The sequence below is a fragment of the Loxodonta africana genome, chromosome 20, assembly GCF_030014295.1.
Source record: "Loxodonta africana isolate mLoxAfr1 chromosome 20, mLoxAfr1.hap2, whole genome shotgun sequence".
NCBI lineage: Eukaryota > Metazoa > Chordata > Mammalia > Proboscidea > Elephantidae > Loxodonta > Loxodonta africana.
The window spans coordinates 73,033,025-73,047,197 of NC_087361.1; the positions used below are offsets into that span (position 1 = coordinate 73,033,025).

Sequence of the window (14,173 nt, forward strand, 5' to 3'; positions counted from 1 at the left end):
CCTATGAATCGAAAATTGACCAGATGACCCCCAACGACAGCAGCTAACGTGCCAGGCTCTGGTCTTAGAACCTGCTTGTATTAACTCTAATTCATCCTTATTATAATCCTGACTCATAGTTGCCATGAGTTGGAGTTGACGTGACGGCAGTGGGTTTGATTACTGGTTTATAATCCTGACGGATAGAAATTGTTACAATCCTCATTTTGCAGGCGAGGAAACAGGCCCAGGGTTGGGGGCTAGAGCCACACAGCTGGTAAGTGATAGAGCTGGGCTTTGAACCCAGAGAGTTTAGATCCAGAGTCCAAACAGTTAACCGTCTATTGTCACGGCAGAACACAATAAGGGCCAGAATGTTCTGACGGATACGGTGACAGATGTCCTGGTCAGAGTCATACCTGCTACCTCTCTTAAACTCCTTTTATGGACATGGGACATTTCCAAGCATGAAGCAAACCACAGCGGCAAAGAACAAAAGGATGTTGGGCTCACTGTGGACCTGGGGTGGGGACTGAGAGAAGGCATAGCTGAGGACAAAGCAGACCCTGGAGACTGCAGAGAACAAGGGGCCCTCTGCCCGTGCCCTGCCCCTTTGGGGTGGGGTGAGTGCAGCACGGGGGGGGGACAGGGGTGGGCAGCAGGGAGGGGCAGAGCACCGGGCTCTGAGCAACATGGTGGGGGTGGGGGCTCAGCCCCTTCTAGTGCACAGGCTCCTCCAATCCAGGCTCCACACAACAAACAAGGGACTTTGAGATTATAGAGTTTTGTCCCGGGGTGGAACATAAGCCTGCGCCTCTCAGGCTTCCTTATACTATAGTGGTTACGCGTACTGGCCCTGAAGTTAGTCCTGGATTTATATCCTGAACTCTGCCTCTTTCCAGCTGTGGGCTAATGTGTGAGTAACACAAACTCCGTGGGCCTTGGTTTCCTCATCCATAAAATGGGTATCATGAGACTGCCCTCATACACTGATTGTGTGGACTAAGTGAAACAATCCATATAAAGCACCTACAGCAGTATCTCACACACAAGAAGAGCTCCATGAGAAGTTAGCTGACATTGTTTTTAATAATACCTGGTCTCTGTTTTACCAATTACTGGGTGACCTTGAGTAAGTCACTTCCCCTCTCTGGGCCTCCATTCCCTCATCTTTCAAAGGAAGAGACTACCAGGAGATTTGTAAAACCTCACCTAGCTGTAACATTCAGTGAGCCACAACATTTCCTGTCCTCTGCCCTGCTCAGTACTTCCGTCCTCCCTGCCATTCTGACCTCTTGCAGCTAAAGGGTGGGCACCTCTTCACCTCAGGGTTTCAGAAAGCTGCCTTGATTGTCAGCCAGCAGGCTCAGGGGTGCTTGGGGCAAGGACAGAAGAGAAATAAGGCTGAGAAAGCAGGGAAGAATTCAGGCTGCTCGTGCCTGTGGACCCTCTCTTCACAGGGCCCACCTGCCTCCTCCAGGGGCCCCATCTAGTCACTCGGTAGGCAAAGCAGAGCCCCAGGCTCCCCAGAGTATCTCAATGCAGCTCCACCCCTATGACTTCCTCAGATCCCCCAACCCTTTCCTCTGTCAAATCCCAAAGCTAGAAAGATCCTCAAGGTCTCCTAATCGTACCTAACACGCTCAGCTGCTACCTGAAAGTTTGGAGATTCAAGTCCACCCAAACATGCCTCCAGAGAAAGGCCTGGCAATCTACTTGCAAAAAAATCAGCCATGGAAAACCCTATGGAGCACAGTTCTACTCTGACACACATGGGGTCGCCATGATTTGGAGTTGACTCAACAGCAACTATTTTGGTTGTCCCCCCAACACAGATGCATCTTCTTCACACGGTGCTTATCTCCTTTCCACTGTCAGGGAACCCATTCCATGCCCGATAGCCTAGCCATCAGAAAGTCTTTCCTGCATCGAATCAGAACCCACCACGCTGAGGTCAGCATGGCAGGTGGCTTTGAAAACAATGGCCTGGTTTCCCTTACCCTTTCTGGCCTCGTTTCCCAGCCATCACTCCTTTATTGTAGCACATTTGGGTCATAAAAGCTGGAAGGATCTTGAGGACGGATGGCCCCTTCATTTTCCAGATGAGGAGCCAGGTCTTTCCATAAGTTACAAAGCAAATTAAAGGCAGAATCAGGACTAGAGCCCAGTGCTTTTTGTGACCACATTTCCCTACTTCTCTCACTGGCCCTGGTTCTGCCTGGTGAAGCAAAGTCTATCTAATACCCTGGTCCTCAACCCTGGCTGCACAGTAGAATCACCCGGTGAGATTTAGAAAATCCCAATGCCTGGGCCATACCTCAGCCCAGTTAAATCTCTGGGGCAGAATCTCTGCAGGAAAAATATTGTTGCTGTTGTTAGCTGCCACTGAGTCGGCCCCCAAGTCATGGCAACCCCATGTACAACAGATTGAACCACTGTGACCCCAGGCCACGGGTCAAGGTACAGGAGCTCTGGCCACAGCTGGCCCCTTGTTCTGAAAAGGCACACAGGCAGGAGCCCTCCGGGGCCCCAGGCATTCTCCCACATGCCTGGGGCAGCTCCTGGAGCTGGCAGGAATATGGCTCCCCTTACAACGTGTGCTGGGACATGTGTGCTAGGATGGTGAGTCTGGGTGTCCTTGCCTTTGTGTCCCACAAGACAGACATTCCCACCTATATTCTCCAAAAAAACCATGAGGCTAGAAATTCCTTGCAGGAGCTGACTCTTTTGCTCTGAGCCTGACCAGGGCCTGCGGGTTTGCAGGCTCTGAAAACCAGCGAAGGGAGGAGAGGATCCCAGAAGTAACATCTCCAGTTCGGGGGTGGGGAGATGGAGAGAGAAAAGGGGTTCTTGTCATGGTTGCTTAGAAACAGTCGGAGAGGTAACTCCTTTTTTATCTCTGCCTCTGGGAGGGCAGGAGGGAAGCAGGAAGAGTGAGCCTCAGAGAAAGGAAGATGCAGTTCAGACAAGGGTCCCAGACACTGAGAAGGCTGGGGAACAGCTAAGGTGCAAAGCTCCCAGTGCAAAAAGAGATTCTCAGGCCGACGGTGGGTTCTACTCTGTTTTTCTGCAGGTCTGAAAAACAAGCCATAGGAGGAGACTGCAGCAAGAGAGCCTGACATTAGACATCAGAAAGTACTTCCCACCCAGCATGTAGGTGGAACCTGCTGCCTTGAAGTTGTGGAGTAAGAGGATACATTCCTTGGACCACCCCCACCCACCCCTCAAGTCAAGGAGCTCTGCAGGCAGAGATGACACAGAGGTTTTGAGGGGGCTGGGTGGTCTTTGAGGATGAGGGAAAGTAGGGGTCAATGGCAGAGCAGGGAGGGGACAGTCTGATTTTACGGGGCTCCCACTCACGGCCTCTCCCCACCACCCAATCCCTGAGCCAAGGGCACCATTTGCAGAGAAGGGGCAGGAGGCCTGCGGTTTTGCCGAGGCTTTGATTTATTGCCTAATGCAGGCAAAGAAGAAAGAGGAGGCTCATCGCTAAGCCGGAGCCTTAGGAACGGGACATGAGTCTCACATCTTCTGAAGGCCCAGCAAACAGAGCCCTGCTCTCTAATCCAGGCTGCAGGTCTGAGCCTGCCACTGGGCACAGACACGCCACCAAGTAGGCCGCCAGCACTGCACGTCTGGTGTATAGGGCCTCCCCACCCCCCAGGGCAGCAATGTTTATGGGGAGCTAGACAGACAGGGGAGACAGAAGGAGAATGGAAAGGCAGAGAATAGAGGGAGGCCAAGGTCTTTTACAGAGAAGAATAAGTGAGAGACAGGAACAGAGCAGAGAATGAGCGAAGGATGCAGGACCAGAGAGTCCTGTAAGACTCAGGGACACGCTGAGGGCCGGAGGTGCTAGAAAGAAAAGCAGTGACAGAGGCAAGGGACCAACAATGTGGCAATGGGGGAAAGTGCTCAGATGTGGACCGTGGACTGTGGACCAACTAGAAGCCCGAGGCTCATGGGCCAAGGGGACAGAGCCACTGACTGCTAGCCCATCAGCACCTTCGAGCAAATTAGAAGAAGACATCCCTTCCTGGATGGATGCAGCCCCAAGCCAAGTCACAGGACTGGATTCCAGCCCCTTTTTACTCCCACAGCCGGATGATGTTCTTGTGCAGTAAACAACCTGCTCAACTGTACAAAGAACACCGGCAAGCCAAGTCAGAAACAAGGGAGTAGCAAAGCTGGAGAATGGCTCACCACACTAGAGAAGCCCAAAATGCTCATTCTATTGCTCCAGAGTCAGTCCAAACCAGTTCCCATGGCAACGTGCCCTCACCAGGAGCCTCTCCTACCCCCTACAGACTCTGTGAATCCCTTCTCTGCCTCCTTTCACACTCATTCATCAGAAGAATATGAGAGGGGCTTGAAGAAGACAGTCTTGGTTGGGACAAGGCAAGTCATGGGTTGGGATGGAAGGAGATGCTGCCTCAGCTTTCCCTTCTCTAAAATGGGCTATCAGATCAATAGCAGAGGGAAACTAGATGAAATAATAAAAGGTCCTTTTTGACCCTCACTTTTTTTTTTTTTTTTTTTGCTTCAAAGGAAAGGTGAAAGGGACTGGGAAGAAGAAGCCTGAGGTCAGAAGGAGGAGGTGTTTATGGGGAAAATGAAAACTCAGTGCTGTAGCCAGAGAAACTAAGGTTGGGCCTAACGAGGAAGATGGCAGAAGAAAACCAGTCTGGACAATCTGGATTTCTCCTCTGTAGAAACAAAAGTCTTATCCCCCTCCTGACCTGAGAGGTCTCAGGTAGAGCACCTACGTCTGTAACTGAACTCAGCCCCACAAAGGTCTATGCTGACAGTCATTATTCACATTACAAAGAAACGATGCTTCGCTTCTCTAACAGGGTTGTCATAAAAACTAGGTGCAATTAAATGTTTGTTTACAGGTTATACAGTTTGTTCCAGACAAGGTGAAAGCAAAAATAAAGAAATAATGATTGAAATTAAAAGACAAAGAAACGGTAAGCAAGTTGGTAGCAAACCAAGACACAGGTTATAAAACTTCAATTTGCCCACAATTTTTAATGTCCCATTTCTCTGTACCAGGGCATCTACCTATACTTACAGGATTTTCAGGCGGTAGAGACCAGAGAATGCTTGTCCTGGGATGTGCGAGAGATGATTCCCGGAGAGACGCCTGCAAATCAGAGAAAAGGGTCAGGGTGCTGGCAGGGAGCCCAAGCAGTGTCTTGGGATATGGGAGGAAAGGGTGGTGGTGAAAACCACCCTCTATTGAGATCTACAATGTGTTAAGTGCTTCACACACATCGGCTCACTCAGCTCTCACAATTACCCTAACAGTACCCGTTGCCTTTGAGTCAACTCCAACTCATGATGACCCCATGTGTGTCCAAGTAGCATGGTGCTCCACAGGGTTTTCAGTGGCTGATTTTTTAAAAGTAGATCCCCAGGCCTTTCTTCTGACACGTCTGGGTGGCCTCCATCCTCCAACTTTTTGGTCAGCAGCCAAGCGCACTAACCGTTTATGCCACTCCGACAATAACCCTAGAAGGTGCCTATTATGATCCCCAAATTACAGATATGGAAACTGAGGCTCAGAGAGGTAAAGTGACTTCCCCCAAGAGTCACAGAGGCAGGCAGTGGCAGATCTCGGTGGTCTTACCCAGGTCTGACTAACGTCCTCCCCACAACACTTCATCATCTCCTATACTAACCTGGATTACCCACAGCCCTGCCCCGACTGCTTAGCTGGGTTGTATCTGGATTGTAGAGTGTCACCACTGGACGGGCTGGGTACAGGAGAGGGTGTGTCTGTGTCTCCCCATGCTCTGAACTACACAGCTAACCCCATTAATCCAGGAGGGTTAGGAAATGGGGTATTCTAATTAGTTTAACATTCTGGCCTAATTAACCATTTCCAAGTTTGCCATAGGGTGATCGCCATTTTTTAAAAGAGCAAGTGCAATGAAATATACCTAATGAATATGGTCAATGCTAAAACCTGTCTGTGCAGAGTTCAACTACGGATAATTTAGAAGGTGCTTCTGGATCTCTGAAGTCCCTGAGGACACTATTATTTGCATCAGTTCCTCCCGAGAAGCTGGCAGATGCAGGGATTGTGCTGACATATCCCAGAAGCTATTTTTAAAAAATATATCTCTAATAAGAATCTCTTTATTTACCTTTTGTTTTGTGTGTGTTTTGTTTTGTTATTGTTTAAAAAAAAAAAAAAGGTAACGTGTGGAAAGGCAGCTGGGTATTTGAGGACGCCAAGGTTGGGTTCTGTCGGCGGGCATTTGCCCTGGAAGGGCCCTTTAGGTGGGGCTCAGGATGGGTCCAACCATGTCTCAGGGAATGGAAGACGGAAAACTAAAAAACCAAACCCATTGCTGTAGAGTTGATTCCAACTCATGGTGACCCCATGCGTTACAGAGTAGAACTCAGCTCCATAAGGTTTCCTTGGCTGTAATTTTTTTTTTTTTAGACACTCTTTTATATTTGTATTATATGGTTTTTAAGAACTAGGAGTCTTAAGTGGGAAGGACTTAAACTAACAGATGATTGTACTAGGTAGAATTTGCCAGAAATAGGACTGCTGATCAGCTGGCTACAATTCCAGTTATATTCCTTGGTTGATTGGTTTTTTCTTTTCTTTTCTTTCCTTTTTGATGTAATCTTTAGGGAAGCAGATTGCCAGGCCTGTCTTCTGTGGTGCTGCTGGGTAGGTTTGAAATGCCAACCTTTTGGTTAGCAGATGAGCACAAACCAGGGACCTTGAAAGACGAAAGGTCAGCCTTAAATTCTCAGGTGTGCCCACAAATCACCTGCCCCAAGCTCCTTGGCCTTGGCTCTTGCATTTCGTTCCTACCCAAGCTGTGTCGTGTCCATGTTAGAGGTCCCTCTATGCCTCTCGATCTGTCCACATCCTTTGAAAACTCCTTCTCTAAGAAGGCTTCCCTGCTCACTGGCCAGCCCTACCTACCCTGACCACTCCCTTCCACAGAATGCCCTGGGTTCCCACACCTACAGCAGCCGCATTCACCTGCTGACTTGCTGCCCACACAGGTCATCTGTCTCAGCCTGGAAGCTCCCAGAGGGCAGCTTCCCCACAAGTTTTCCCCCAGAGCACCTTGAGCTTGCTTTTCACACCAAAAAACCAGATGCTGTTGAGTTGACTCCAACTCATGACAATCCCACGTGATTCAGAGTAGAACTGTGCTCCACAGTGTTTTAAATGACTGATTTTTTGGAAGTAGATTGCCAGGCTTTTCTTCCCAGGTGTCTTTGAGTGATTCAAACCTACAACCTTTTGGTAGCAGCTGAGCACATTAACTGTTTGCACCACCCAGGGATTTCACTGTTCACCCAGAGGGGAACCAACAATACTTGGTCCGAAAAAGCCAGCCGTGGCCCTGAGGGGATAATGGTATCATGACTCCAGCAGAGGCAGGTAAGCTGTATCCTTCGGCAGCACTGTCTAGGGTGAAGATTTGTTATAGGAGCAGCAGAGTCAGGGTAGAGGTGAAATAGTGAATGCTTTTGGGTCCAGGTGCCCACAGTTTGCACAGTTCAAGCAAAGCTTAGTAGAGTCCCAAGGATCTGTAGCTGCATGAAATAAAAACAAACAGTGGTAGAAAGTGTTAGGATTAGGGGTGGGACGAAAGCACTGATTGGGAGCAGAGCAGCCTGGCTTCCCAGAGCAGACAGGCGGGGCACTCTATGCAGATGGTTTACACATGAGCACCTCTAGAAGAGAAGTCCAGGTGTAAGGATTCTGGGCAGAGAGGGACCACCATGGGCAGGGACTGATCAGGGAGAACTTTGTAGAGGAGGTAGGTCTTGTGCTTGGCGCTGATAAAGGGGCATCAGAGCCTACGTGGAGAGAAAGGGGATGGACATATGAGCAAAGGCAGGAGGGGGTATTAGGAGTGGTCAACGGGACTGGCCTCACTGAAGTGAACTTGACTGGGTAGGACTGGGCCAGATGAGGTCTTAGAAGTTGATCCTTTGGGCCGTTAGGAGACACAGAAAGCTCTTGAGCTGGTGAGATGCACCTGAAGGAGGGCGGATCTATTAAAAAGGAGCTAGGAGGCTGATGCCATCCCCAGATGTGAAGGGATGTCCACCGTGGTAGCAGTGGGAACAGAGAACAAGAAATGGAGGTGGGAGCTATTTCAGAGAAAGGACCACCAGGCTTGGGGAGTGGCTGGATCTGGGGCATGACTTCCAAGAAGAGATGTGACTGAGGACAGAAAGAGGGGAAAACTGCAAAGAGGAGGCTTCAGGGAGGGACGGAAGCTAGATTTTAGAGTTACTATATCACGTGGCGGAAACCCTGGTGGCGTAGTGGTTAAGCGCTATGTTTGCTAACAAAAAGGTGGGCAGTTTGAATCCACCAGGCGCTCCTTGGAACCTCTATGGCGGCAGTTCTACTGTGCCCTATAGGGTCGCTATGAGGCGGAATTGACTCGATGGCAATGGGTATGGTATGGTACATCATGTGGCACTGCACCTGCCACCCTTGGTTCCACATTAGGGCTAGTATCAGCTGAATACTCTTGATATCAAGATCAGCCTTAGCTTCCCACCCGTTGCCATGGAGTCAAGTCCAACTCATGACGATCTCATGTGTGTCAGAGTAGAACCGTGCTCTGTAGGGTTTTCAATAGCTGATTTTTCAGAAGTAGATCTTCGGGCCTTTCTTCCACATTAAGCTTTTCTTCCTCGCCAAGTCTTTCTTCTGAGGCACCTCTGGGTGAATTCGAACCTCCAACCTTTCATTAGCTGCCTACAGCATTAATCATTTGCACCACCCAGGGACACCCTTAGCTTCCCAAGCCCCGTTCTTTTATCTTGAGCTCCATCTCACCTCCTGGGAAGCCTGGTTTCTACAGCTATTGAAAAAAAAAACCAAACCCATTGCCTTTGAGTCAATTCTGACTCATAGTGACCCTATAGGACAAAGTAGAACTGCTCTATACAGTTTCCAAGGAGCACCTGGTGGATTTGAACTGCTGACCTTTTAGTTGACAGCTGTAGCCCTTAACCACTACACCACCTGGTTTTCCAACAGGTGTAAGAGGCAGCCAGAGCCTTGCCTCCCAGCCCAGCCCTCCCAGCCGCAGCCCCCAGGCATCCACTCACAGCTCCTCCAGGAAGCGCAGGTGGTGGAAGAGGCCAGGCTTCAGCTCTGTGAGGTTGTTCATGCTCAGGTCTCTGCATGAGAGAAAACAGGAAGGGGACAGTGAGCTACCTGCCTGCACCATCCTGCACTGTCCGGCTCCGCACCCCCACAGCCCCGATCCCGTACCATCCTAACTCCAAAGCCAGCCTGGCAACGCAGGCTGTACACTCTGAGTGTGAATCAGGCCTGCTGCAGTCAATCGCCGGTTCTCTCTATACAGTGGCCCTTTGTCCCCTTCTGCCTTTCACCCTTTGCTGGACTCCTCTGGGACTGGCTGTGATCAGGACTGTGAAGGGAGCTGACCTACCTGTAAAAGGAGAAGCTAGGGGAAAATTCATAGAATTTTAGAATAGGGAGGGAGGAGCCACCTAACACAAATAATGCCTCCTTTTACAAATAAGGCAACTGAGGCCCAAAGATCACTGCCATTTTCAACTATGGAGTAGGCTCATATGATACTCACGGGCTGGTGTGATCATCCCTGGGTGGCCATGGGCACCATCCTTTTATTCAGTCACCAGAGCTAGTGGGATCTTGTGCCCTCTGAGGCCATTCTGCCAGCCTCTTTCCTGTTTGGTTCCCTCCTCAGTCTTCTTCCTTTCTCAACCACCACTCACCTGTCGGTTTGTCACATTGTAGTAGCTTGTGTGTCGCTATGATTCTGGAAGCTATGCCACCAGTATTTCAAATACCAGCAGAGTCACCCATGGGGGACTTTCAGACTAAGACAGACTAGGAAGAAAGGCCTGGCAATCCACTTCCAAAAATTAGTCAATGAAAACCCTATGGATCACAGTATTGTCCAATACAGTGGCCACTACAGTGGGCTGTTGCATACCAACAATCGTGACGCTGGCACAGGACCAGGCAGTGATTCATTCTGTTGTACATGGGGTCACTGTGAGTTGGAGCCAACTCAACAGCAACAAACAACAACCACTTTTCTCAAACCGGAGGCTGTGACCTCCGAGCACAATCACAGAAGATGCCTAGACTCCTGAATGGCGGCGTGTGAAGATCCTGACCCCTTGATGGTTCCCAGCCTAGATCATCCAGCCCTCCCTATTATCTAGGAGACTTTGGGTGGTCCCAGGGTCACTGTCCTTTAAGAAGTCCTGTGCACAAAATGATCACAATACATACAGCTGGCATTGACTGGAGGCCTCCTCTGTGCCAGGAACTGGCTAAATTCTACTCAAAGAATTCCACCTAACTCTCAGAACAACCCCAAGGTAGGGTCAATTGTTATCTCCATTTCACGTTCAAGAAAACAGAGAGGAAAAAGGTGGAGTTTTGGAGTCAAAATGCCCTGAGGGCAAATCTCTCCACCATTATCTATTAGACCTTAGGAGTTTTGTTTTTTGCATTTCACTCTGTATTTATTGGCCAGAATTAGTTTTATTCTTTTTTTTTTTTCCCTTGGTTTTCCAATAAAAAATATTTAATTTTATTAAATCTCATGCCTCGGACACATATTCTTCACACTCTGTGTGATGACAAAGGAAGAACACAGGAAGCAATTCTCCTGTAACACAGGAAGCATTTCTCCATAAGATGGCTAGGCAAGGACAAGTATTTACGCAGCTGCCGGAGTCGCAAGCTGAACGAGCAGTTGTCTTATATCGAGCACCATCTCTATTTTTAAGAAAAGTGACTAAATGCCAGACAAATTGTGGATATTCACACTTGAGTATTTGGCAAATATTTTCTCAAAAATGAACAAAGAGAGCCTGTCACTTCAGTTGACAGTATTTGCTGCCAGTAATAAAACTTAAACTTTGAATCAAAAATTAGAATTTGGGAAAACTTGTATCCACCACCACAAGCTTGACAGCGTCTCTATACTCAGACTTTTCTGATGAGATTGATGATGATAGACCTTCGGTTCTATATATAGTTTCCTCATATCCTCCCCACAAAAAAAACAGGACTAGTAACATCAAGCTCAGCGGGACCATGTTGCTTTACAGTTGCTACTAGTCGGAACCGACTCAACAGCACACAGCAACAACAATAATGCTTACAGACGACTTAATAAATAGTACATGTGCAGCAAATATTTGCTGTCTTTCCACGCACCCTTCCCTCAATCATGTGGACAAGTGTCCCGGCCCCATGGGCCCGGGGTAGGTGAGGAGGAGTTTGTGTCTTAGAGTCTGGATCCTGCTTCTGTTAGCATTTCGGCTCAGTTTGGGTCTGGTGAGTGGCAGATGTCTGTGTGTGCCTGACACATTTGAGTTCCATGCTATTTCCAACCCCTAAGGGCTGCTTCCTGCCTTGGTGGGCACCCTCCCTGGGGGGGTGCAGATATAGGCCCAGACCAGACCTCCACGTCGCTAGGCCCCTCCCCAGGCCTGCCTGCAGCTTTCTCTCTCCCTAGGAGTGCACTTTCGCCCTCCAACCTCAGCGTCTCCATCTTGCCAGAAGAATCCTACGCACTTCTTGTGTGTGCTCAGAAAGGCAGGCTCAGGTTGAGTACTAATGGCCAGGGAAAAATGTGCTTCGGAGCCCAGTTCCAATCTATAAAAAGACTGTTTAGTCTCCAATGTTTTATCTTTGATAAGGCTCGGGCTCTGGACTCCAGACTCCATGTTCTCTACCCAACGCAGGGTAGAGCCAAGGAACTGGCACACAGAGGCTGGTGCTGCTTCTTGTTTGCAGCTCTCTCCCCTCCATGGAAACACAAGGGCCATCTAGAAGCCTTGTCTAAGAACAAGCTAAGCAGAAGGTGCAGCTGATGAGGTGGTGGTCGCACGTTAAGGCAGGAGAAGAGCAGAACCAACCGAGTTCACCGACGGGTTTTAAGCCAGGGCTTGGCTCTCGGGGTGTTTTTAGGTCCCTGTGAGTCAGAATCAACTCAACGGCAACAGGTCTGGTTTTGGTGTAGCCTTGGATTCCCTGGGTGGTACAAACGGTTACACACTCGACTACTAGCCAAAAGGTTGGTAGTTCCAACCCACCCAGCAATGCCTCAGAAGAAAGGCCTGGCGGTCTCTTTCCTATGCTATGGAGTGCACTTGTGGTCTCCAGAAGTTGGAGTCCACTCAACGGCAACTGGCTTGGTTGGGTTTTGGTTTAGCCTTGGGTTTGGAGTACCCAGGTGGTACAAAACAAACCAAAAAATTGGCAGTTTGAATGCACTCAAAAGTGCCTCAGAAGAAAGACCTGGAGATCTGTTTCCAAAAGGTCACAGGCTTGCGAGCCCTGTGTAGCACATGGGGTCATCACGAATAGGAATCGACGGGATGGCAACTAGGTTTTGTTGTTGTTGTTGTTACCCTTGGGTTCTGGCTGAAATATGAAGATATGGACCACGCTGGACGGTGGCAATGGGAGCTGTGGTGCTGCGCACGGAGGCCCAGGCTGCAGAAAGACCACAGCAGAACCTGGGTCTGATGGGGCTCCACCCCCTGGAGTCCCAGGCCTGGCTCATCCTCCGAAAGGCGGGGAGGCACGAGGTGCCGCAAAAACGATTACCTCTAAATATTTACCCTGCACATTTCAGGACGAGTCTCCACAGGAGCAGGCGCGGGAGTTCAAGGCACACGCAGGGCATGTGACTCAGGCCTCATCACTCAGCCGTCCCTCCAGGGGCCGCTCCTCAGAGGCTCTGATGTAGCTCCATGCCCCCTCCACCTGCTCCCTCCACCCCACCACCCTGACTTGCGGCTTCATTGTTCTCCCCTGGGGAGGAGGGGGCCTACACCCCCTTCCCACCCCACCTGCCCACCCCAACATCCTGCCCTAAGACAACACACAACCCAGCCCGCAGTGCAGTAAGAGAGGGCCAAGGATGGTGGATTTCAAATGGTCGGGGGTGGGGGGAGCCCCATTCAGGCCTGGCCCTCACACAAAAGCGAAAGAGGTGAGGCTGGTGCCAGAGAAAGGGGAAGGAAGAGGAATACGTGGAGCTGGAAGAGGGCGGGTGAGGCAGAGCTTTCAAAGGCAAGATCCTCCAGGCTGATGCCCCAGCCCTCCCACCCCGCACCGCAATGGCTAAGGCCCTTAGGAGGAGGTGCTGTGCCCTGCTGGGGGGTAGGCCATGCCTGGACGGTGGCAGGGAGGGAGCAGGCGTGCAGGAGACTCTGAACACACAACAACACGGTCCTGTGCACCTCAGAGACACAGCTCCCACATGCAGACAGTGCCTGGGCCCCGGGGCAGACCCTAAGGTGCCTAGGGTTGGGTTGTGACTGCATTTGCATGACTTGATGGCCTTGTAAGTATTTACAAGAGTGTGGGGGTAGGGGCAGGATTGGGATACATGAGCTCATGGAGGTTGCTGGGCAGGCGTGTTTCATGTCGGCGGGACACGTGTGTTTATATATGTACACGTTGGAGTGTTGGACTGTTGAAAAGTCACAAACTTTTCTGGAAGCATTCACCAATTTTAAAGACAGAAACTCTTTGGGAGAAATAGGCTCACCCAAGTCTCGCCCTTTAGGTTGGAAAACCTTTTTTTGCTGTGTGATGTTGGACGAGACTGGCTCCGTGTCTTGGCCTCAGGCCTCTTCTCTGGTCATCTCTTGGCCTCAAGGAACAGCACAGTGATGCTGTTTTGGGGTCTAACCTGTGGCTGAATTGGATGCCTGATACCTGAACTCAAACTCTGCTCTACACTGTCATCCTCTGACCATACAAATACACCCACACACAATACTGCCCTTCAGGGCCAGCTTCATGGGCATTTGATCTGTGCAGTTATTCAGGGCCTCTCACTCTGAAAGGCCCTGTGCTTGGTTTAGTTCTCTGTTCTTGCTGTCTTGAAATCCTTAATACTTTTTGAACAAGGGGCTCTACATTTTCATTTTCCAATGGGCCTGCAAATTATGTAGCCGGTCCTGCTGCTCTCACTGAACAGCAAGGGGATCGAGAAGATGGGTTGTGACCCCATCCTTAAGCCTTCTTCCCTGCAGCCTGGGGGTTCCCAGAGGGACTACGGGCCTTTCATCGGACACAGCCATGGTAGAGGGTGGCAAACAGGGTGCAGCTGGTAGAAGGGAGAGGGAGGAGGGAGTGGAGAGAAGAGAGGGGCAGCCC

General features: G+C 50.0%; 1 protein-coding gene across 2 annotated transcripts in view; it reads right to left on the reverse strand.

The window, feature by feature from the left end:
• The window catches only part of LGR6 (leucine rich repeat containing G protein-coupled receptor 6), a 138,246-nt gene that overhangs the window by 97,971 nt on the left and 26,102 nt on the right, over positions 1-14,173 (reverse strand). The window contains exons 2-3 of one of the 2 annotated variants that reach the window (XM_064273392.1): positions 9,094-9,165; positions 5,054-5,125 (exon numbers count right to left, since the gene is read on the reverse strand). In XM_064273392.1, the coding sequence (XP_064129462.1) occupies positions 5,054-5,125; positions 9,094-9,165 (144 nt within the window). Of the gene's footprint in view, positions 1-5,053; positions 5,126-9,093; positions 10,065-14,173 lie in introns of those variants that run through there. The other variant, XM_064273393.1, reaches the window with a different exon arrangement.